We start from the raw sequence: 25,054 nt of genomic DNA on the forward strand, positions 1-25,054 counted from the left end.
TTCAGGACCCAGTTGCGCAGGGCGGGGTCGAGACTAGACGTTGATTGATTATGATTTTTCAACGCCGATACCGATGATTGGAGGACCAAAAAATGCCGATACCGATTAATCGGCCAATTTTAATGTATATATTTGTAATAATGACAATTACAACAATACTGAATTAACACGTATTTTAATTTAATATAATACGTCAAAATCAATTTAGTCTCAAATAAATAATGAAACATGTTCAATTTGGTTTAAATAATGCAAAAACAAAGTGTTGGAGAAGAAAGTAAAAGTACAATATGTCCCATGTAAGAAAGCTAACGTTTAAGTTCCTTGCTCAGAACATATGAAAGCTGGTGGTTCCTTTTAACATGAGTCTTCAAAATTCCCAGGTAAGAAGTTTTAGGTTGTAGTTATTATAGGACTATTTATCTCTATATCGTTTGTATTTCATAAACCTTTTGACTATTGGATGTTCTAGTAGGTACTTTAGTATTGCCAGCCTAATCTCAGGAGTTGATAGGCTTGAAGTCATAAACAGCGCAATGCTTGAAGCACAGCGAAGAGCTGCTGGCAAACGCACGAAAGTGCTGTTTGAATGAATGCTTACGAGCCTGCTGCTGCCTACCACTGCTCAGTCAGACTGCTCTATCAAATCATAGACTTAATTATAATATGATAACACACAGAAATACGAGCCTTAGGTCATTAATATGGTAAAATCCGTGAACTATCATTTCGAAAACAAAACGTTTATTCTTTCGGTGAAATACGGAACCTTTCCATATTTTATCGAACGGGTGGCATCCATAAGTCTAACTATTGCTGTTACATTGCACAACCTTCACTGTTATGTCATAATTATGTCAAATTCTGGCTAATTAATTACGGTCTTTGTTAGGAAGAAATGGTCTTCACACAGTTCGCAACGAGCCAGGCGGCCCAAACTGCTGCAATAACCCAGACTCTGCTTTCACAGAACGCAAGGAAAGTGACACAATTTCCCTAGTTAAAAGAAATTCATGTTAGCAGGCAATATTAACTAAATATGCAGGTTTAAAAATATATACTTGTTTAAGAAAGGCATTGATGTTTATGGTTAGGTACACATTGGTGCAACGACAGTGCTTTTTTTGCGAATGCGCTTGTTAAATCACCCGTTTGGCGAAGTAGGCTGTGATTCAATGATAAATTAACAGGCACCACATCGATTATGTGCAACGCAGGACAAGCTAGATAAACTATTAATATCGTCAACCATGTGTAGTTAACTAGTGATTATGTTAAGATTGATTGTTTTTTATACGATAAGTTTAATGCTAGCTAGCACCTTACCTTGGCTCCTTGCTGCACTCACATAACAGGTAGTCAGCCTGCCATGCAGTCTCCTCGTGGAGTGCAATGTAATCGGCCATAATCTGTGTCCAAAAACGCAGATTACCGATTGTTATGAAATCTTGAAATCGGCCCTAATTAATCGGCCATTCCGATTAATCGGTCGACCTCTAGTCGAGACCCAGGATCTTGAGCTTAATGACGATTTTGGAGGGTACTATGTTGTTAAATTCTGAGCTGTAGTCGATGAACAGCATTCTTACTTAGATATTCCTCTTGTCAGATGGGTTAGGGCAGTGTGATTGCGATTGTGTTGTCTGTGGACCTATTGGTGCGGTAAGCAAATTGGAGTGGGTCTAGGGTGTCAGGTAGGGTGGAGGTTATATGGTCCTTGACTAGTCTCTCAAAGCACTTCATGATGACGGATAGGGATTGATTGACTTGGCCCCTCAGTTGACCGACTATATGGAATTCCGTGTGAATAATCTGTTAGCGTGTCTGAAACGCGTTGTTAATCTGATTTACTCGGCTAAGTTTTAGCATCACAGTCTGTCCTTTCTCTCCACAGGCTCCTTTTCTTTCTCGGTGCTGTCGGGGAAGGTCATGTTCAGGGATGTGTACTTCATCAACAAAGACATGTCAATCAGGTGCTTACTTTTACACTATTCTGTTATGTGTTCTGCTTTCTATATAATACATGCTTATATTCTAATACTATTTTATTATACTTAATGTATTTTGTGTTACAGAATACAAGATGGTTTCTTTATATTCCGTTGGTGGAAAATGTATAACCCTAAGCAGAAACAGCATGGTGAGTGGACTGTAGGAGAGACATAATGGTTTGGATTTGGATAACAAGTCTGTAGGTGTAGGAGTGGCGGGATGCCACAGGAAACTCAAATAGCTTGTACTCAGAAGTACTCTTCTCCATGATTCTTGACCATTCTTGACCAAAGTTACAGATGACCTTGTTCTTGTCTTCTCCAGACCCCAAAGCTGAGACCAGGCTCTACGTGACCGTAAATGGATTTGAGTTCCACGTTTACAACCGGACAGACCTCTATGCACGTCTAGAGGAGACCTTTGGGTTGGACCGCACCCTCATACCGCCCAAAAAAGACGAGGAAAGGGAAAGAGAGGAACAAGAAAAGATCCTGGACAGTGTTAACATCAAAGGAGAGACTCCAGACCCATCGTCATCTTGGAGATCCCTCATCCCCGTCATCAAAGTCAACATCAGCACTGTGAGTTGCCTTTAGCTTAGCTACATATGAGACATCACTTCCACACACAAGTCAATGTTTAGGTTCTATGAAAGTGCACATATATATAATTCTCATCATCACCTCTGTGTATTTCTCCAGGGTCGCTTGGCATTCGGGAACCACCACCTCCCCCAGACGATATGTGTGAACTTTGAGGATGCCTTTCTGACTTACGCCACCAAGCCCCCGTCCAGCCACCTAGACCAGTACATGCACATTGTCAAGGGCTCTCTGGAGAATGTTCGTGTCATGCTAGTACCCAGCCCACGCTACCTGGGCATGCAAAACGATGAGTGAGTTGACCTTCGATCTAATCCCAAACAGTTAACCCCTGACCCCATTACACGAGCATGCAAAACGAGAAGTGTTTAACATCTTAGGAGCCACATTAATAGTGGTATAGCAGTATTCTGAGATTCTGTGTTCTCCTCTATAGGCCGCCCAGACTGATGGGAGAAGGGTTTGTGGTCATGCAGTCCAATGATGTGGACATCTACTATTACCAGGATGAACCAGGTACGACCGTAGTATGTAGAACTCTGGTCATGATGAATCGTGTAAGATATGGGTGTATTGGCACTGTTTCTACATGGATTTGGGTTTGACGTGGTTTCATGAATGTTCTTGTCTTTTGGAATGACTATTTATGTTTGTGTGTGTGTGTTATCAGGCCTGGTCCCAGAGGAGCAGGAGACTGGGGATCCAGAGCTATGTGGAGAAGGAACCAAACTGCAGGATCTACCTCCCTGCTGGGGTCTGGACATAGTCTGTGGGAAAGGAACTGACTTCAACTACGGGCCCTGGGCGGACAGGCAGAGGTACACGTACACACATACGCACACTCAGCATTCTCTCCTGTGTGCAGAGACCATAAAAATAGAATGACTAAGGGTTATATTTCTGTATGCAGGGATTGCCTGTGGAAGTTCTTTCTACCAGCAGACTACCAGTCCATGGGTGTTACGGAGGTGGCTCAGCCCGGCAAACCCAGACAGATTCTGGCCTTTGAACTCCGCATGAACATTATCGCAGACGCCACCATAGACCTGCTCTTCACCAAAAACAGGGTAGCAGGAGAGCAGGATTCTCACTCTCTGTTTCTCTCTTCTATTCTGTCTCTTTTTTTTTGTTAGTATTAGATAATGACAGATCTAAATATCTCTAAACTGTTATAATCCATTTCACAATGGGATCATGTGTTTCTCTAAATATGTGATCTAATGATTTTCCTGCTCTTAGGAAACCAATGCCATACATGTGAATGTCGGAGCAGGCTCTTATCTGGAAGTGAACATCCCCATGACTGTGGGGGAGACTGGTGAGTGGACAGTGAGAAAGAACTGAGGTTAGAAGAAAGTGGATGTCTGTGTCTATGGTTACAGGGTAAGATGCCGGTGCGATGCCGTGAAATCATGCATTAATCATGACAATATTACCATCACCGAACTTCAGCTGTGAGCATTTGTTTGATCCTCTCTCCCCAGGCTACTCTCCCACCATCAAAGGCCAGTTGCTCCATGTAGACACCACCACCAGCATGCAGTACAGGACTCTGCTGGAGGCTGAGATGCTGGCTGTAAGTACAGCACAGTAGGAATCTGCAGGGGTCCTATTTAGCCACAAGCCACTAATTTTTTTAATGAGTGATTGAATCAAAACAACTGTGTACAAATTAATTACCAAGCCCTTGATGAGTTAAATCAGGTGTGTTAGTGCACCTCCTTGTGAACATGAAAGCGTGTTGACATGATTGTTGCCTCTGACACTTCTCCCCTTAGTTCCATGTGATTGCCAGCTATCCCAGTGTGTGGAACATGCCCCAGTCCTGGAACTGTGAGATAGAGGTGTACAAGGCCACCTATCACTTTATTTATGCCCAGAAAAACTTCTTCACTGGTAAGACCTTCTCTCAATCTGTTTATAGGGCGATTCCACACCAGCTTAGTCTGAAAATATTTGTGGTATCTGAGATTTTTCTGGCAATTCTCACATAGTTACTTCTTTGTGAACAAGGATTTTTGACATGCTTTTTACATTTGTATCACTAAGTGGCCATTTTATACTATTTTTAGAGCTATACATGCCTCCTGTAAGACCCTATGATCTGTGAACCGTACAGGATACAGACATCTTGGTGTTATTGTTCTCTCAAATATGGAGTATGTCTAGATTCTGAAATAAAAATTCGGACTTTAATTTATTCAATATCTAAAATATCAATCTCTCAAAATTGCCCTTTTTTTGATTTAGCTTATCTTTAGACATAATGTTTGTAACAATATACTCTTCAAACACGTAACATTTCCAGAGTGGGCTTTTAAAGGCAAATTTCACCGCTGCTTAATTTCACTATATACAGTGCCTTCAGAAGATAATATATATATATTTTTTAACTAGGCAAGTTAGTTAAGAACAAATTCTTATTTTCAATGACGGTCTAGGAACAGTGGGTTAACTAACTGCCTTGTTCAGGGGTAGAATGACAGATTTTTACCTTAACAGCTCAGGGATTCGATCTAGCAACCTTTCGGTTACTGGCCCAACACTCTAACCACTAGGCTGTCTGCCGCCCCACTAGGCTACCTATAGGTATTCAGACCCCTTGACTTTTTCCACATGTTGTTACGTTACAGCCTTATTCTAAAATGTATTAAATAAAACATTTTCCTCAGCAATCTACACACACTACCCCCATAATGACAAATAAGTTATGTTTTTTGTTTTAATACATAAGTATTCAGATTCTTTGCTATGAGACTTGAAATTGAGCTCAGGTGCATCCTAATTCCATTGATCTTCCTTGAGATGTTTCTACAACTTGCTTGGAGTCCACCTGGGGTAAATTGAATTGATTGGACATGATTTGGAAGGGCACACACCTGTCTATATAAGGTCCCACATGAGGTCGAAGGAATTGTCTGTAGAGCTCTGAGACAGGATTGTGTCGGCACAGATCTGGGGAAGGGTACTTAAACATTTATGCAGCATTGAAAGTCCCCCAAAACACAGTGGCCTTCATCATTCTTAAATGGAAGAAGTTTGGAACCACCAAAAGTCTTCCTAGAGCTGGCCGCCTGGCCAAACTGAACACTCGGGAGAAGGGCCTTGGTCAGGAAGGTGATCAAGAAACGGATGGTCACTCTGACAGAGCTCTGTAGTTCCTCTGTGGAGATTTTATCTCTGCAGCACTCCACCAATCAGGCCTTTAAGCTAGAGTGGCCAGACGGAAGCCACTCCTCAGTAAAAGGCACATGACAGCCCTCTTGGAGTTTGCCAAAAGGCACCTTAAGACTATGAGAAACAAGATTCTCTGGTCTGATGAAACCAATATTGAACTCTTTGGCCTGAATGCCAAGCATCACGTCTGGAGGAAACCAGGCACCATCCCTACGGTGAAGCATGGGTGGCAGCATCATGCTGTGGGGATGTTTTTCAGCGGCAGTGACTGGGAGACGAGTCAGGATCGAGGTTAAGATGAACGGAGCACAAAGTACAAAGAGATCCTTCATGAAAACCTGCTCCAGAGACCTTAGACTTAGACGACCCGAAGCTCTCAGCCAAGACCACACAGGAGTTGCTTTGGGACAAGTCTCTGAATGTACTTGAGTGACCCAGCAAGAGCCCGGACTTGAACCCGATCGAACATACTCTGGAGAGACCTGAAAAAAAGCTGTGCAGCAACGCTTCCTATCCAACCAGACAGAGCTTCAGGATCTGAAGAAAAGAATGGGAGAAACACCCCAAATACAGGTGTACCAAGCTTGTGGCGTCATACTCAAGAAGACTCAATGCTGTAATCACTGCCAGAGGTGCTTCAACAAAGTACTGAGTGAAGGGTCTGAATACTTATGGAAATGTGATATGTATGCATTTGCAAAAAGTTCTAAAAACCTGTTTGTGCTTTGTCATTATGGGGTATTGTGTGTAGATTAATGAGATTTATTTTAAAAAAATCAATTTTATAATAAGGCTGCTGCGTAATAAAATGTGGAATAAGTCAAGTGGTCTGAAAACTTTTCGAAGGCACTAGCTCCATTAATATTTATTAATAATAAACATTTATTTCCTCACTACACGCAAATACAAGCGTTTTTGCATCTCACGGGTAGAAATGGGCCAGCTACATTGCCTGGTTGTAAGCAAACCACAATGTCCAGAATTCCTAGGGATTTCAGAATGTCCAGGACCGCCCGTGGAGGTGTGAGAAATATAGAAATGTCTGTTTTGTAGCCAGCACTTTCAGCCAGAGGATTTCTGACGGATCTGAAGTCTCAACTGATGGGGTTGCCATGTCGTCGAATGTTGAAAAGTGATGCTATTCTATCGATTTTCCCCTTCACTTCAAAGAGGGAGCTAAATGATCAGCCCAACATCACCCGTGAAAACAAGTCAAGCTGAGGTAACGCAGCTAATGTTACCAAGCTAACTGGTTAGCAAATTAATTTGTTTATCTAAACCAACATCTAGCTAGCTTTCATAATACACTGGCCAAACATTCCAAAGCATATCAATGTAATTAGGCAGCTGCTATCTGGCAATGTGATTTAACGTTGTAAGCTAATGTCAGCTTCCTTAGGTTAGGTAAGTGAACCATTAGCTAGATAAAGAACTTCCGCAGAGCCTGACTTGACTGTGTTCTATTTAGAGTCCGATCCCATCAACATCTGCAAAGATATCAGCACCAGAAGCTAGTGTAAGTCTCCTCAAATCTAACTTAAATCTTTCCATGACTCCATGATGAGCAAATAAATATACTGGAGCTAGGCATAAACTTGGTCCATGTCTTGTTGTCATAGTTGGTGTGTTTACAATGAGGCTACAACTTCTACTGTAGTTCTCTGTATTATTGTTCATGCAGGACTTGACTGACTGGTTGACTGACTTGACTGACTGGTTGACTGACTGGTGTCTGTTGGGGGTGGGTGTGTAAAGGTTAGTATGCATGATCTATTGACGTGAGGGGGGTGGGTGGATGTAGTTCGTTGCTTTGCGTGTGTATTGATGGGGGGAAAAGTAGTAAAATATTGGTTAATCACTGACTACTGAGTGTCCTACCCACTAACCCTGCTACTGATGACAATAACATTGACACCAGCTTTAGTAGTACAGAACCTGTAGACCCATTTAGATTAAAGTTTTCGGCCTGGAATAAACTCAAGATCAACATCATCTTACTTTGAAACCAGCCAGGACAGCCAAAGGTATTTATAAAAGCACAATACCTTCTTGAGAAAACAAAATCACCAATACACTAAACTGTTGAGTGTTTCTCAAACTTTTCTTATCCTTGCAGTCAGTTCTGTGGCAGGCGGGAGAGGGGCTGTTGGTACACTCTTCTAGCTTGTCTACTCAACAGCACAACTGTAGTTGCTTATACACAGCTAGACTGCCTACAAGTCAAGCAAAACGCATACCAGTCTACTGTGCCCTTATTTGTTTACAGACGAACATGGTCTATTGTATGGTTACACATCCTCATGATCAGTCTTCATGTCTTTCCAGGAGACTTGCAGTACACACAAATCTTCTAAAAGAGGTCGAAGCAGTGTGCGGTGAAGAAAGTGTACGAGAGGCTTGTCCACCTGGTTGTGGAGTGCAGAAAGGACCAGACGGTTCTCTACAAGGAGCCAGAGTCAAAGCCCCCTCCAAACCCAACATACCCAAAGCTTGCTAAAAACAGCTGCCATTACCCAACACAAGAAGAGGTTAACCATCTGAAGAAGATCCTGGAACATTCAACCAACATTGTGGTGTATATATTGCTAGCTGTTGTCAGTGGTGATTTTAGCATGTTAAATCTTGGTGGGGCAAACAAATGTTTTTTTTTATGCATGCCAGCAAAGCCACAACACAACGTCAAACAATACATTAATTGCACTAGAGAGGACTAAGACTGAATCCTACTACACAGGCTCTGACGCTTGTCGGATGTGGCAGGGCTTGCAAACTATTACGGGCTACAAAGGGAAACCCAGCTGCGAGCTGCCCAGTGACGCGAGCCTACCAGTCTACTAATACCTTTTTATGCTCGCTTCAAGGCAAGCAACACTGAAGCATGCATGAGAGCACCAGCTGTTCTGGATGACTGTGTGATCACGCTCTCGGTAGCCGATGTGAGCAAGACCTTTAAACAAGTCAACATTCACAAAGCCGTGGGGCCAGACGGATTACCAGGACGTGTACTCAAAGCATGTGCGGACCAACTGGCAAGTGTCTTCACTGTAATAGCTGCATGTTTCAAACAGACCACCATAGTCCCTGTGCCCAAGGAAGCGAAGGTAACATCCCTAAATGATTACCTCCTTGAAGCACTCCCGTCGGTAGCCATGAAGTGCTTTGAAAGGCTGGTCATGGCTAACATCAACATGGCTCACATCAACACCATCATCACGGAAACCCTAGACCCATTCCAATTCGCATACTGCCCCAACAGATGACGTAATCTCAAATCGCACTCCACATTGCCCTTTCCCACCTGGAAAAAGGAACACCTATGTGAGAATGCTGTTCATTGACTACAGCTCAGCGTTCAACACCATAGTGCCCAAAAATCTCATCACTAAGATAAGGACCCTGGGACTTAAACACCTCCCTCTGTAGCTGGATCCTGGACTTCCTGACGGGCCGCCCCCCAGGTGGTAGGGTGGGCAAATACACATCTGCCACGCTGATCCTCAACACTGGGGCCCCTCTAGGGTGCGTGCTTAGTCTCCTCCTGTACTCCCTGTTCATCCACGACTGCGTGGCCAAACACGACTCCAACACCACCATTAAGTTTGCTGACGACCCAACAGTGGTAGGCCTGTTCACAGACAACGATGAGACAGCCTATTCGGAGGAGGTCAGAGACCTTGCAGTGTGGTGGGTCGAGAGTTTCAAGTTCCTTGGTGTCCACATCACCAACAAACAATCATGGTCCAGACACAACAAGACAGTTGTGAATAGGGCACGACAACACATTTTCGCCCTCAGGAGATTGAAAAGAATTGGCATGGGTCTCCAGATTTTCAAAAGGTTCTACAGCTGCACCAACGAGAACATCTTGATCGGTTGCATCACTGCCTGGTATGGCAACTGCTCGGCATCTGACCGTAAGGCGCTACAGAGGATAGTGCGTAAGGGCCAGTACATCACTGGGGCCAAGCTTCCTGCCATACAGGACCTAAATAATAGGCGGTCTCAGAGGAAGGCCCAAAAAATGGTTAAAGACTCTAGTCACCCAAATCATAGACTATTCAATCAAATGTATTTATAAAGCCCTTCTTACATCAGCTGATGTCAAAGTGCTGTACAGAAACCCAGTCTAAAACCCCAAACAGCAAGCAATGTAGGTGTAGAAACATGGTGGCTAGGAAAAACTCCCTAGAAAGGCTGGAACCTAGGAAGAAACCTTGAGAGGACCCAGGCTATGAGGGGTGGCCAGTCCTCTTCTGGCTGTGCCGGGTGGAGATTATAACAGAACATAGCCAAGATGTTCAAATGTTCATTGATGACCAGCAGGGTCATCACAATGGTTGTGGAGGGTGCAGCAGGCCAGCACCTCAAGAGTAAATGTCAGTTGGCTTTTCATAGCTGATCACTCAGAGAATCTGTACCATTCTTGCTCTCTCTAGAGAGTTGAAAACAGCAGTTCTGGGACAAGGTAGCACGTCCAATGAACAGGTCAGGGTTCCATAGCCGCAAGCAGAACAGTTGAAACTGGAGCAGCAGCACTACCAGGTGGACTCGGGACAGCAAGGAGTCATCAGGCCAGGTGGTCCTGAGGCATGGTCTTAGGGCTCAGGTCCTCCGAGAGAGAGAGAGGGAAAAATAATTAGAGAGAGCATACTTAAATTCACAAAGGACACCAGATAAGACGGGAGAAATACTCCAGATATAACAGACTGGCCCTAGCCCCCCGACACAAACCATTGCAGCATAAATACTGGAGGTTGAGACAGGAGGGGTCGAGCGACACTGTGGCCTTGTCCGACGGTACCCTCAGACAGGGCCAAACAGGCAAGATATAACCCCACCCACTTTGCCAAAGCATAGCCCCCACACCACTAGAGGGATATCTTCAACCACCAACTTACCATCCTGAGACAAGGCCATATATAGCCCACGAAGATCTCCCCCACTGCACGATCCAGAGGGGGGGCGCCAACCCGGACAGGAAAATCAGGTCAGTGACCCACTCAAGTAACGCACCCCTCCTAGGGACGGCATGGAAGAGCACCAAGTAAGCCAGTGACTCAGCCCCTGTAATAGGGTTTGAGGCAGAAAATCCCAGTGGAGAGAGGGGAACCGGCCAGGCAGAGACGGCAAGAGCGGTTCATTGCTCCAGTGCCTTTCCATTCATCTTCACACTCCTGGGACAGACAACACTCAATCGTAGGATCTACTGAAGAAATTAGTCTTCAATAAAGACTTAAAGGTTGAGACCGAGTCAGCGTCTCTCACATGGATAGGCAGACCATTCCATAAAAATGGAGCTCTATATGAGAAAGCCCTGCCTCCAGCTGTTTGCTTAGAAATTCTAGGGACAGTAAGGAGGCCTATGTCTTGTGACCGTAGCGTACATGTAGGTATGTACGGCAGGACCAAATCGGAAAGATAGGTAGGAGCAAGCCCATGTAGTGCTTTGTAGGTTAGCAGTAAAACCTTGAAATCAGCCATAGCCTTAACAGGAAGCCAGTGTAGAGAGGCTAGCACTGGGGTAATATGATAAAACATTTTGGTTCTAGTCAAGATTCTAGCAGCCGTGTTTAGCACTGACTGAAGTTTATTTTGTGCTTTATCCGGGTAGCCAGAAAGTAGAGCATTGCGGTAGTCTAACCTAGAAGTGACAAAAGCATGGATTAATTTTTCTGCATCAGTTTCGGACAGAAAGTTTCTGATTTTTGCAATGTTACATAGATGGAAAAAAGCCGTCCTTGAAACAGTCTTGATATGTTCGTCAAAAGAGAGATCAGGGTCCAGAGTAACGCCGAGGTCCTTCACAGTTTTATTTGAGACGACTGTACAACCAAGATTAATTGTCAGATTCAACAGAATATCTCTGTTTCTTGTGACCTAGAACATGCATCTCTGTTTTGTCCGAGTTTAAAAGTAGAACATTTTCCGCCATCCACTTCCTTATGTCTGAAACACAGGCTTCCAGGGAGGGCAATTTTGGGGCTTCACCATGTTTCATCGAAATGTACAGCTGTGCGTTGTCTGCATAGCAGTGAAAGTTAACATTATGTTTCCGAATGACATCGCAAGAGGTAAAATATATAGTGAAAACAATAGTGGTCCTAAAACGGAGCCTTGAGGAACACCAGAATTTACAGTTGATTTGTCAGAGGACAAACCATCTACAGAGACAAAGTGATATATTTCCGACAGATAAGATCTAAACCAGGCCAGAACTTGTCTGTGGAGACCAATTTGGGTTTCCAATCTCTCCAAAAGAATGGTATCAAAAGCAGCACTAAGATCTAGGAGCACGAGGACAGATGCAGAGCCTTGCTGTGACGCCATTGAAAGGTAATTTACCACCTTCACAAGTGCAGTCTCAGTGCTATGATGGGTTCTAAAACCAGACGGAAGCATTTTGTATACATTGTTTGTCTTCAGGAAGGCAGTGAGTTGCTGCGCAACAACTTTTTCTAAAATATTTGAGAGGAATGGGAGATTCGATATAGGCACATTTTAGTTTTTTATATTTTCTGGGTCAAGGTTTGGCTTTTTCAAGAGAGGTTTTATTACTGACACTTTTAGTGAGTTTGGTACACATCCAGGGATAGAGAGCCAAGCACAGGAAGCAGCTCTTTCAGTAGTTTAGTTGGAATAGGGTCCAGTATGCAGCTTGACGGTTCAGAGGCATCAATGTGTCAAGAAATATAGTATTAAAAAACTTGAGTGTCTCCCTTGATCCTAGGTCCTGGCAGTGTTGTGCAGACTCGGGACAACTAAGCTTTAGAGGAATACGCAGATTTAAAGAGGAGTCCTTAATTTGCTTTCCAATGATCATGATCTTTTCGTCAAAGAAGTTCATGAATTTATCACTGCTGAAGTGAAAGCCATCCTTTCTTGGGGAATGCTGCTTTTTTAGTTACCTTTCTGAAAAGTATCTCATATACATTTTGGATTGTTCTAATTTTCCTAAATTAAGTTGGAAAATAGGATGATCGAGCAGCAATGAGGGCTCTTCGATACTGCACGGTGCTGTCTTTCCAAGCTATTTTTTAAATGTTTTATTTCACCTTTATTTAACCAGGTAATCTATTTGAGGACAAGTTCTCATTTACAACTGCGACCTGGCCAAGATAAAGCAAAGCAGTGCGACAGAAACAGCAACACAGTTACATGGAATTAACAAGAGTACAGTCAACACAATAGAAAAAAAGAAAGTCTATATACAGTGTGTGCAAATGGCATGAGGAGGTATGGCAATAAATAGGCCATAGTAGCAAAGTAATTACAATTCAGCAGATTAACACTGGAGTGATAGATAAGCAGATGATGGTGTGTAAGTAGTGATACTGGTGTGCAAAAGAGCAGCAAAGTAAATAAAAACAATATGGAATGAGGTAGGTAGAATGGGTGGGCTATTTACAGATGGACTATGTACAGCTGCAGCGAACGGTTAGCTGCTCAGATAGCTGGTGTTTAAAGTTAGTGAGGGAAATGTAAGTTGGATGGCACTGTGATAGACTGCATCCAATTTGCTGAGTAGAGTATTGGAAGCTATTTTGTAGATGACATCGCCGAAGTCGAGGATCGGTAGGATAGTCAGTTTTACTAGGGTAAGTTTTGCGGCGTGAGTGAAGGAGGCTTTATTGCGAAATAGGAAGCCGATTCTTGATTTGATTTTGGATTGGAGATGTTTGATATGAGTCTGGAAAGAGAGTTTACAGTCTAGCCAGACACCTAGGTATTTGTAGTTGTCCACGTATTCTAGGTCAGAACAGTCCAGAGTAGTGATGCTAGTCGGGCGGGCGGGTGCGGGCAGCAAACGGTTGAAAAGCATGCATTTGGTTTTGCTAGTATTTAAGAACAGTTGGAGGCCACGGAAGGAGTGTTGTATGGCATTGAATCTCGTTTGTAGGTTAGTTAACACAGTGTCCAAAGAAGGGCCAGATGTATACAGAATGGTGTCGTCTGCGTAGACGTGGATCAGGGAATCACCCGCAGCAAGAGCGACATTGTTGATATATATACAGAGAAAAGAGTCGGCCCGAGAATTGAACCCTGTGGTACCCCCATAGAGACTGCCAGAGGTCCGGACAACAGGCCCTCCGATTTTACACACTGAACTCTATCTGCGAAGTAGTTGGGGAACCAGGCGAGGCAGTCATTTGAGAAACCAAGGCTATTGAGTCTGCCAATAAGAATGTGGTGATTGACAGAGTCGAAAGCCTTTGCCAGGTCGATGAAAATGGCTGCACAGTACTGTCTTTTATCGATGGCGGTTATGATATCGTTTAGTACCTTGAGCGTGGCTGAGGTGCACCCGTGACCAGCTCGGAAACTAGCTATAAAAACGCTTTATCTGGACGTGGTTCAGAACCTCCACCAGCCGAAGCTAAGTAGTAACATTAACATTATGCCTTCTAATTGCAGTTGCTGTAATTCACCCACAAACAGGACCAAGCCTGGCCTGCTGAGGAGTGACGGATTCCATCCTAGCTGGAGGGCTGCTCTCATCTCATCTACGAACATAGACAGGGCTCTAACTCCCCTAGCTCCACAATGAGATAGCCAGCCTGCCAGCTTGGTGGAGTCTGCCACTAGCACAGTCAGTGTAGTTAGCTCAGCTATCCCCATTGAGACCGTGTCTGTGCCTCAATCTAGGTTGGGCAAAACTAAACATGGCGGTGTTCGCCTTAGAAATCTCACTGGAATAAAGACCTCCTCCACCTTTATTAACCTGTATCCCCGCACATTGACTCGGTAACGGTACCCCTTGTATATAGTGTTACTTTTTATTTGTATTTAATTTTTTTACCTTTTTGTAAATATTTTTTGTTATCCAACAATGTCGTTCATGTTGTATTCGGTTGATTTTGATTTGACTATGACTTTTGACAAACAGTGCCCACAAACTGTACATAAAGCTGTCCCAACGGCAGAGCTTTCCTTTCAGCACCATGGAGTGAATCCTTACCACTGCTACACCTGGCTGTCAGCGGAGCCTTGTCTGACAGTGAAACAGTTTATTCAGCCTCATTTACTGCCTTTTTAAAAACCATAGCTGATATGGCTGACTTGCTTAAACAAATGTGGTTACTACTTACTCTTTGTGGATTTGTGTCATAATGTTTATTCTTACCATTAACACTTAGCTCTAAGTATAAGTAAGTGCAAGCAAACGAGGTAGGCCTATTCGTTCAGCACTTTCAAAATGGACACCGACAGAAATTCAGATGGATGTTCAGATAAATTCAGAAAGATGTAGAGGCTTTAAGCGTGGACTGGGGACAGCAAGGAGTCATCATGTCAGGTAGTCCTGAGGCATGGTCCTAGGGCTCAGGTCCTCCGAGAGAGAGAAAGAAAGAGAGAATTAGAGAGAACACACTTAAATTCACACAGAACACAGAATAGGACAGGAGAAGTACTCCAGATATAACAAACTGACCTTAGCCCCCCGACACATAAACTACTGCAGCATAAATACTGGAAGCTGAGACAGGAGGGGTCAGGAGACACTGTGGCCCCATCCGAGGACACCCCCGGACAGGGCCAAACAGGAAGGATATAACCCCACCCACTTTGCCAAAGCACAGCCCCCACACCACTAGAGGGATATCTTCAACCACCAACTTACCATCCTGAGACAAGGCCGAGTATAGCCCACAAAGATCTCCGCCACAGCACAACCCAAGGGGGAGGGGGGGGGGCGCCAACCCAGACAGGAAGATCACATCAGTGATCAGTGGCCTATGTGGTCTAAAAAGGAAGGAAAATACAATCATGAGGATTCACTTACATACACAATATACTGACACATTGACAGCGCATTGCGCAAACAAATTAACCCTCGCAATATCAACTATTTTCTACATTGTAGAATTATAGTGAATACCTAAACTATGAAATAACACATGAAATCATTAGTAACCAAAAAAGTGTTAAATCAAAAAATATTTGACATTCTTCAAAGTAGCCACCCTTTGCCTTGATGACAGCTTTGCACACTCTTGGCATTCTCTCAACCAGCTTCATGAGGTAGTCACTGCATTGCATTTCAATTAACGGGTGTGCCTTGTTACAAGTTTATTTGTGGAATTTCTTTCCCTAGTACGTTTGTGCCAATCTGTTGTGTTGTGGCATGGTAGGGGTGGTATACAGAAGATATCCCTTTTTTGGTAAAGACCAAGTCCATATTAGGGCAAGAACAGCTCAAATAAACAAAGAGAAACGACAGTCCATCATTCCTTTAAGACATGGTCAGTCAACCCGGAAAAATGTCAAGCACTTTGAAAGTTTCTTCAAGTGCAGTCGTAAAAACCATCAAGCGCTTTGATGAAACTGGCTCTCATAAGGACTGCCACAGGAAAGGAAGAACCAGAGTTACCTCCGCTGTAGAGGATAAGTTCATTAGAGTTACCAGCCTCAGAATATGCAACCCAAATAAATGCTTCACGGGGTTCAAGTAACAGACACATCTCAACATCAACTGTTCAGAGGAGACTGCTTGAAATCAGGCCTTCATGGTCAGATTGCAAAGAAACCACTACTAAAGGACACCAATAAGGAGAAGAAACTTGCTTGGGCCAAGAAACATGAGCAATGGATATTAGGTTTAAATCTGTCCTTTGGTCTGATGAGTCCAAATTTGAGATTTTTGGTTCCAACCACCGTTGTAGGTGAGTGGATGATCTCGTGTGTTAAAAAAAACAGAACAACTTTAAACCTTTATTTAACTAAGTCAGTTAAAAACACATTCTTATTTACAATGACTGCCTGGGAACAGTGGGTTAACTACCTTGTTCAGGGGCAGAACGACAGATTTTTACCTTGTCAGCTCGGGGATTCAATCTTGCAACCTTTCGGTTAATAGTCCAACGCTCTAACCACTAGGCTACCTGCCATCCGGTGGTTCCCACCTTGAAGCATGGAGGAGGAGGTGTGATGGTATGGGGCTGCTTTGCTGGTGACACTGTCAGTGATTTATTTAGTATTCAAGGCACACTTGACCACCATGGCTGCCAGAGCATTCTCCAGCGACATGCTATCCCATCTGGTTTGCGCTTAGTGGGACAATAATTTGTTTTTCATATGCGGGAACACCTTTAAGACTGTTGGAAAGTTTTCCAGGTGAAGCTGGTTGAGAGAATGCCAAGAGTGTGCAAAGCTGTGATCAAGGCAAAGGGTGGCTACTTTGAAGAATAAAACATGTAACACTTTTTTGGGCTACTAAATGATTCCATGTGTTATTTCATAGTTTGTCTTTACTAGTAGAAAATACACTGTAGAAAATAGTAAAAATCAAAACCTTTTTATATATAATGGTGTTATTAAAAAACCAATCAAGTGCTGACTACGACTTCTTTATCAATTCATTGTGATATTCATGAATTGTATTTGGATAAACTAGCTTCAGTCTTACACCAACTCCCTGCATCATTTGTTTTAGCGGTATCGTTTAAACAAAGGTTGGCAAGTATACGTGTTTTAACAAAATGGTAGATTAGGGTTGATGGGAGTAAAATACATTTTGTCCGTAAAATGTATGTAGTATGTATAAGATGGAAGTAGAAGCCCAAGTGTTGTTGTCCATTAGTTTTATCCAATTAAGGGTGGGGTGATAGGGCTATGGGAACATAAAAGGAAAATATACAAAACAAATAGTGTGTGTGTGTGTATAGTGCCTTTGGAATGTATTCAAACCTATTGACTTTTTCCACATTTTGTTAACGTTACAGCCTTATTTAAACATTCTTAAATTATATTTTTTCCTCAATCTACACACAATACCCCATAATGACAAAGTGAAAACAGGTTGTTTGAAATGGTTGAAAATGTATTAAAAATAACATACCTTAATTACATAAATATTCAGACCTTTTGCTATGAGATTGTAAATTGAGCTCAGGTGCATCCTGTTTCCATTGATCATCCTTTATGTTTCTACAACTTCATTAACCTGTGGTTAATTCAATTGATTGGACATGATTTGGAAAGACACACCTGTCTATATAATGTCCCACAGTTGACATGTATTCAGCATTGAAGGTCCCCAAGAAGTGGCAGAACACTGGCCTCCATTATTCTTAAATGGAAGCTGTTTGGAACCACCAAAACTTTTCCAAGAGCTGGCCACCCGGCAAAACTGAGCAATCGGGGGAGAAAGGCCATGGTCAGGGAGGTGACCAAGAACCCGATGCTCACTCTGACAGAGCTTCAGAGTTCTTCTGTGGAGATGGGAGAACATTCCAGAAGGACAACCATCTCTGCAGCACTCTAAAAATCAGGCCTTTATGGTACAGTGGCCAGACGGAAGGCACTCCTCAGTAAAGGCACATGACAGCCTGCTTGCCGTTTTCCAAAAGGCACCTAAAGACTCAGACCATGAGAAACAAGATTCTCTGGTCTGATGGGGTATTTCCTCCAGACGTGATGCTTGGAATTCAGGCCAAAGAGTTTCATCAGACTAGAGAATCTTGTTTCTCATGGTCTGAGAGTCCTTTAGGTGCCTTTTGTTAAACTCCAAGCGGAGTGCTCAGTTTGTTTTGGCGGCCAGCTCTAGGAAGAGAGCAGGTTCAGTCAACCAATGACGACATTGGATGAATTCTGCAGGCGCGAAAAAATTAAAATACAGCTATAGTGCATAATTTTGTCTGAAACATCCTCTCATAAATATGTAGGGAGACTGAAAAAACACCCCAAATAATGTCTAGCGGAGAAGTTTCTCTGATATGACCCATTTTATACATACAAATTAATAGGTAAATAACCAATCACCGCCGTCCTTTAGGATCGCACATTCAGCAAGTCAGCAGCAGAGGGAGTTACCTTTGAATCCATTTTCCACATTCACTGTGTTGGTGGTGCTCATCAATTGATCATACCTTCAGATTTACGAAAGAGCATACTCTGGATACACTGAAATGTGATGTACTTGTAGAGTATTTTGTGACAAACAATGTCTTAAAATAAGCTAAATCTACAAGGGTAGTAATAAAATATGTTATGTTGGATAAATTCATGTGAAATATTTCATTTCAGGATCAAGACATACTCCATATTTTAGAGCACACTATAAGGACTATAATGACACCAAGATGTCTATCATGCACGGTTTACAGAGCATAGGGTCTTACAGTAGGTATGTCTAGGTCAAAAAAGGGCATAAAATGGCCACTTTCATCATGACATTTTTTTGTTGATACAAATGTAAAAACCAATTAAGAATGAAAATTGCGGGCTTATTTGGCATGGAATTGCACTATAGACATTTGATGTACACATATTGTACTGAATCAAACGCTGCTGAATGTAGACACTTTGGTTCGCTCTTGTCCGTCTCTAGACCTGATCGGGGACTGGGCTAGTGACGGTGCCCCGGATATCTATTCTTTTGTCCCTTACGCCTGGAAGTTCAAGGTTGTCTTCCACCAGTTTGAGATGCTCTGGGCTGCCAACCAGCACAACTGGATCGACTGCTCCACTAAGCAACAGGAGAATGGTGAGACAGCTGTTGGAATTAAATGATGAACAAACTCAAGAATTCGCAAGGAGTGAACTTAACATTGTATGTAGTGAACATATACAATTTGCCTGCACTTTTGATGCACATAAGAATCGAAATGATTAACGTTTTACTGATATTGTATAACTCTTTGTCTTTCAGTGTATCTGGCTGCTTGTGGGGAGACTTTGAACATTGATTTCACGTTGCCTTTTAATGAGTATGTCCCTACCACCTGCAATACAAGGTTCTGTCTGAGGGTGAGTACAGTAGCTAATAGCAGATGGAATTTTTCATGATTTCAAGATCATTTCATGTAAGGAGTACCCTTACAGTACTTCCCAATGTGGGCACGTATAAGTCTGTGTCTCTGTGTTAATCCCAGGCTGAAGACACAGACTTGCGGCTCTCCCTGCCAGACTGCCACCCCAGCAGGTACCCACTGCTCACCTTGGCCAAGGACTACCAGAATAGCAAGTTGCCACCTGACATGTGCATGCCTGGGGAGAGCCAGGGCCAGAGCCATGGCGGCCCTCCCAAACTCAACAAGTCCGGCTGGAGGAACATCACCCACGCAGAGTGAGTCAGACCCACTAACACTTTAATTAACGGTATTCCACCAGTATTTAGCCATCATTTACTAGGAAACTGTGTGGTAGAGGTGCTACGGCTGTTGCGGTGATTGTATTACCACCACACCAGCAGTCGGAAGTCATGACCACAGTAAACACAGTAATCTCTTATGTACTTTGGATACGCATTACTGGTACCCAACTCGCTAACAATCCTCAGAGTCCTAATGGCCTCATACTCAGGGCTCTATTGTCCCTCTAACCACTCTGACAGCAATGCAAATGCAATTGAAAATCACATTAAACACTTATCAAAACAGTATGTTCTTTTAAAACTCACCTCACTGTGATTGATGAATTTGAAGAAAGAAGTTCATCAACAGGTTGAAACAGTGAAAAACATGGTTGTTGTGGATGTTGTTTCAAAGCCTAACAACGAAATGGACAGCGCTTTCTAAGGTGATGATTAATTCAAACCACCCATATGCATATTAGATCTTGTGCATAAATATAGGCCTATATATGAGCCCAAGCCCGAAAAAAAAACCTGAATTAAAATAATGATTGTGCCTTTATACAATACATAGCCTACTGCAAATTACACATGGCAGAAAATGTTTTATAAACAAATACTGATTTAAGATAGTATCTTTGGTATATTAGCCTAAATTTAAACAAATTCAGATTTAACCTACAATTACTGAAATTGTATTTGATTTTGAATAGCATAGTAATAGGGATTTTTAAAAAATAGTTTCTTAATTAATATGAAAATATTAGTATATTAGTATTGACTGACAGTAGTCTCAGGACAATTTGTGTTTGAAGAAGTCATCCATCCTGTTTTTAATATTTTTTATTTTATTTTGTATAGTGCAGTAGAGTTCTTAAGCTATTTAGAATGGTATCATGTTGGGGGTTAAGACAATGGGATGATTCTGTAAGGTGTTCCGGGAAAGCACATTTTTAGAAAGTGTCTCACTTTGACAATACTCACCCTATAAAATAATGGCATGGAACTTTTAAGCAGATCTTGTCTGCTAAATGAACAAACCAACAGCCTATGGGATGGCACATAGCCAGATAACATACCGTAGGCCAACTCATTTTCTGTTCTTCTGAAATACATTTTCTTTAGACCTAAAATAAATAATGGCGTTATTGTGATGGTGTATATTCAATTGATTTATAATAGTTTTTTTTTATGTAGATGTTCCAAAGCCATGCATGTGTGGAGGCCTGGAGATGCTAAATGCGTTTATGTTAATTAACGGTCAATTACTGTGATACAATAAGCGTCTGACAACATTTAATGTCAACCACAGCCCTTTGTGGTGCTTGTTTCACTGTATCCCAAAGAAATAAACAAGTAAATAATTATTACTATGTAATTACCATTTCACTATGCCATTTGTTCCTTGTGCTTCAGAGCTGGCTGGGTGGACTGTTGGACCGTCCCAAACTTCCTGCTCATCATTGATTACACCTGGCACCCCATCTACCCCCAGAAGGCAGACAAACAGCTCAAGCAGTCCTGTGAGCAGATTCCTAAGATGTTTAACTTCATTTGCGTTTATATGTTCCTGCTCTGTACTTCTACGTGAGTGTTTCTCTGTCCCTGCAGTGTCGGAGATGGAGGATGCCATGTTGTCGTCCTTGCGCCCCCCTGAGCACTTGTCTGTGCCCCACCCGCCACCACCTCGCAGCTCTGCCCACAACAGCAGGGTGACCACAGATCCCTCTGAGCTGCCCCCTGACAGGCTCCATGTGGAGATAGAGATGTCCCCCGACTCCCAGATCATCCTTTACGGGCCCCTGCTCAAGGCCCTCGTCTCCATCAAGGTACAGTCAGGGAGACAACATACAGCACAGGAAACTGTGCAGACACATAGACATCCAGAAACCCCCTAGGGAGGGTAAATGCGAGATTTGAGGAAAACATTTGAGTAAATTGTACATTCTTCAAATCAAGGATTCAGCCCTTTGGTTAGAAAATGTCACAAGATTTAACCCTCCACACATCCCTCTCCCCTTTCTATAGGAGAACTACTTTGGTGAGGACGACATGTACACAGACTTTGAGGAGGCGGTGTCCAGCCCTGTGCTGTCCTCCCTGTCCACCTCCTCCACCCTGGGTTGGTCTCCACTGGGCCTGGACGATGACGGGAGGGATGGTGCCACCCTCCACCCCCTGGCCCTGCGCCCCTGGGAAATCACCGTCCTCATCAACCTCTACAAGGTGCACGGACGCCTGCCCATGGTAAGTCCATCCCCACCTACCCCTGCAACAGCCAGCAATCTTTATCAGCAACTAACACATTATGTTGTCTATCCGCACCACTTTGTACCAGTTGTACCAGTGCTGGAGATACCCCTTAACCCAGACATTCTTCTAACTCTCTCTCTCCACGTGTGTCTGGACAGCACTGCGGCAGCGACAGTCCTGAAGCCCCCTCGGGGTTCCTAGAGAAGCTCTGTTTTGAGATGAAAAAGGGCTACAAAGAGACCATGCTCCAGCTTGTGCTCTCACCGGCTCACATATTCATCAGTGACAACTACCAGGTGAGTCAATCATAATCGAAAGGAAAGGAGCTTTAGTGATACATTCATACAAGAGCCCTCACATTTCACTTCAAGGGGTGCACTTGTTCATGTTGATAAGGATTTAAAAGCACTGGATTGATGTAGACATGGCGCAGAACATGGTTTATGATTGTATGCTTAGCAGTAGCAATGGGTTTGTTATTACTGGAGCCTCAAGAGCTAAGAGATTTACCTGAAATGCCCTGGTTGGTAATCTCTTCCCTCATGCAATTATCTGCAGAACTGAGTTCTGCTGAGAATAATAGACTGCAACATTTTTGTTGTGGGTATGTGGCTCAATGTTTTGAGAGTACTGTGAATGTTGATCAACTGGCTGAAGATTTGAATTGCAAAGAATCAAATAGACACTTTTTACCTATTAGCAATGCACATCGCACAATACTACCATTTGACTGTCAAACTGTAGGAACTAACCATTCTAAGAGGTTGTTTTGTGCTTCCACAAGATTGTTTGCTTGTGATGAATGTATGATAGATGTGCATGCATAATGTCTGGATGTTTGTGTGATGCGTGTATATGCATATAGGAAGCTAATCCCACCTGTCTTTAGGCTCCAACAAGTTTATTATTATTACTAGCACTGTAATGAGATTAAAATAAGGAATAAAAATAATGGCATTATTCACAATTTTTGAATTTGCTGAAATGTGCCAAAAACTACTTATAGGCAATCTGTTTTGATTGTAAGGGAAATAAACACTAAATACTCTTCATCAGAACCTTTTAATGGTATTTTCAACATAAACAACACAAAAGTCACTGACATACAATAGTGGTGGAAGAAGTACTCAATTGTCATACTTGAGTAAAAGTAAAGATACCTTAATAGAAAATGACTCAAGTAAAAGTCACCCAGTAAAATACTTGAGTTAAAGTCTAAAAGTATTTGGTTTTAAATATACTTAAGTAACAAAAATAAATGGAATTGCTAAAATGTACTTAAATATCAAAGTCAAAGTAAATGTATAAATAATTTCAAATTCCTTATATTAAGCAAACCAGACGGCACAATTTTCAATTTTTTTAAAAATTGACGGATAGCAGGGGCACACTCCAACACTCAGACATAATTTACAAACAAAGCATTTGTGTTTAGTGAGTCCGCCAGATCAGAGGCACTAGGGTTGAATGACCAGGGATGTTCTCTTGATAAGTGTGTGAATTGGACCATTTTCCTGTCAATGTACTTTTTTGGTGTCAATGAAAATCTATGGAGTAAAAAGTACATTATTTTCTTTAGTTATGTAGTGAAGTAAAAGTTACGTTTGGCAAAAATATAAATAGTAAAGTACAGATACCCCAAAAAACTACTTAAGCAGTACCTTAAAGTATTTTTACTTAAGTACTTTACACCACAGCATATAGCTAGCTATTAATGCTCCCAATGTTTAAGTAGGCCTACTCCATCTTGTTCTTGAAGTGTAACACTTGCATGAACACACAAGTTGTTAAACATTCAGGGTTGACTTTAGGGGAAAAAGAAGGTTTTAAACCTGCCCAACAATGTTATCAATTCCACAGAAGACAATAACAACAGATCAGCCAGGTCTGAGTTCATGTAATATATAAAACAGCTATTAGATCTAACCTAGGCTACTTATCCATGTTCTTCAACATGAACTAGTCACAAGCTGCTACTACTAAAAATGTGTGACCATTTGCTTAAATAGTTTGACCTGAGAACTACAACAAAAACATTAGCTAAATGGAATGGATATCCTGTTCTGATCAAAATCATTGTGGGAAATTAGAGTTGAGTCAGCCATGGCACTGTAAACATTATTTTGATTAGCTAGCTAGCTAACATTAGCATAACTAGCTAGCTGCTTCTGTACAAATTATGCTTTTCCTGTTATCTAAAGAGAGGCCTAGGAATGTATTTATGGTTGAACTTTCTGTAAGTTTTCCTTCAAATGGTTGCTCAAAGCTGTGTGCATAGTGGATGTTTAAGCACCACAGTAGAGATAGAAAGCGCTACAGAGACCGAGTGCACACTGTAAGCAGCACAGAGCGTGTTGTGTGTTGCACTTAAAAGGTTTTGTGTGGAAACGCGTTCGCTTAAGCGTGTGGTGAAGAAATGGAGATGTGATTAATGCGTTAAGACGTTAACTTTGACAGCCCTAATTATTACCTGTATCCACACAGCGGCCCACATCTGATGGTGTTCTGAGGGACGGCCACCTGAGTCTGTCTGGTCTGCAGATGCGTGCCCACGCCATGTTCTCAGCCCAGGGCCTGCCTCTAGGCACAGACACCCTGGAGTACGCCTGGCTCATAGACATGCAAGCCGGGGCCCTCACTGGGAGAGTCACCATGCCACAGGTCTGTCTACACTGCTGTTCTCTCTGTGTGTGTCTGTGTGTATATCTAATGAATGTGTTGTTCCTCAGCTGGCCAGTGTGATGGAGTGGGGTGAGACATACATGTTTCACGTCTTCTCCCGGGAGTTCCAGCTGGAACAGCCCAAGCCCTCCGTCATCTGCCAGCACGGGGTGGACCGCCGTGTGTGTGACTCCAAGGTAACACTTAGACACTTCCCGTGCATGGAAATCACATACTAGAGAATCTGTAGTATGCTGGTTTTCTGGTTTTCTATATTTGTGTAAAAAATATAAGACAGTAA

The 25,054-nt window shown here is 42.6% G+C and overlaps 1 protein-coding gene across 8 annotated transcripts in view; it reads left to right on the top strand.

Annotated features, from left to right (window-relative positions):
• The window catches only part of LOC139375134 (bridge-like lipid transfer protein family member 1), a 129,452-nt gene that overhangs the window by 15,543 nt on the left and 88,855 nt on the right, over nucleotides 1-25,054 (top strand). For all 8 annotated transcript variants that reach the window (XM_071116621.1, XM_071116622.1, XM_071116624.1 and 5 more), the window contains exons 4-22: nucleotides 1,895-1,973; nucleotides 2,076-2,140; nucleotides 2,317-2,573; nucleotides 2,694-2,887; nucleotides 3,031-3,110; nucleotides 3,265-3,412; nucleotides 3,505-3,661; nucleotides 3,834-3,912; nucleotides 4,079-4,170; nucleotides 4,373-4,490; nucleotides 19,096-19,251; nucleotides 19,417-19,514; nucleotides 19,640-19,833; nucleotides 21,256-21,362; nucleotides 21,451-21,668; nucleotides 21,868-22,086; nucleotides 22,251-22,388; nucleotides 24,577-24,753; nucleotides 24,822-24,950. In XM_071116621.1, coding sequence (XP_070972722.1) covers nucleotides 1,895-1,973; nucleotides 2,076-2,140; nucleotides 2,317-2,573; nucleotides 2,694-2,887; nucleotides 3,031-3,110; nucleotides 3,265-3,412; nucleotides 3,505-3,661; nucleotides 3,834-3,912; nucleotides 4,079-4,170; nucleotides 4,373-4,490; nucleotides 19,096-19,251; nucleotides 19,417-19,514; nucleotides 19,640-19,833; nucleotides 21,256-21,362; nucleotides 21,451-21,668; nucleotides 21,868-22,086; nucleotides 22,251-22,388; nucleotides 24,577-24,753; nucleotides 24,822-24,950 — 2,705 coding nt within the window. The remainder of the gene's footprint in view (nucleotides 1-1,894; nucleotides 1,974-2,075; nucleotides 2,141-2,316; nucleotides 2,574-2,693; nucleotides 2,888-3,030; nucleotides 3,111-3,264; nucleotides 3,413-3,504; nucleotides 3,662-3,833; nucleotides 3,913-4,078; nucleotides 4,171-4,372; nucleotides 4,491-19,095; nucleotides 19,252-19,416; nucleotides 19,515-19,639; nucleotides 19,834-21,255; nucleotides 21,363-21,450; nucleotides 21,669-21,867; nucleotides 22,087-22,250; nucleotides 22,389-24,576; nucleotides 24,754-24,821; nucleotides 24,951-25,054) is intronic.

This window comes from Oncorhynchus clarkii, chromosome 19 (genome assembly GCF_045791955.1).
Source record: "Oncorhynchus clarkii lewisi isolate Uvic-CL-2024 chromosome 19, UVic_Ocla_1.0, whole genome shotgun sequence".
In the NCBI taxonomy this organism is placed as follows: Eukaryota; Metazoa; Chordata; class Actinopteri; order Salmoniformes; family Salmonidae; genus Oncorhynchus; species Oncorhynchus clarkii.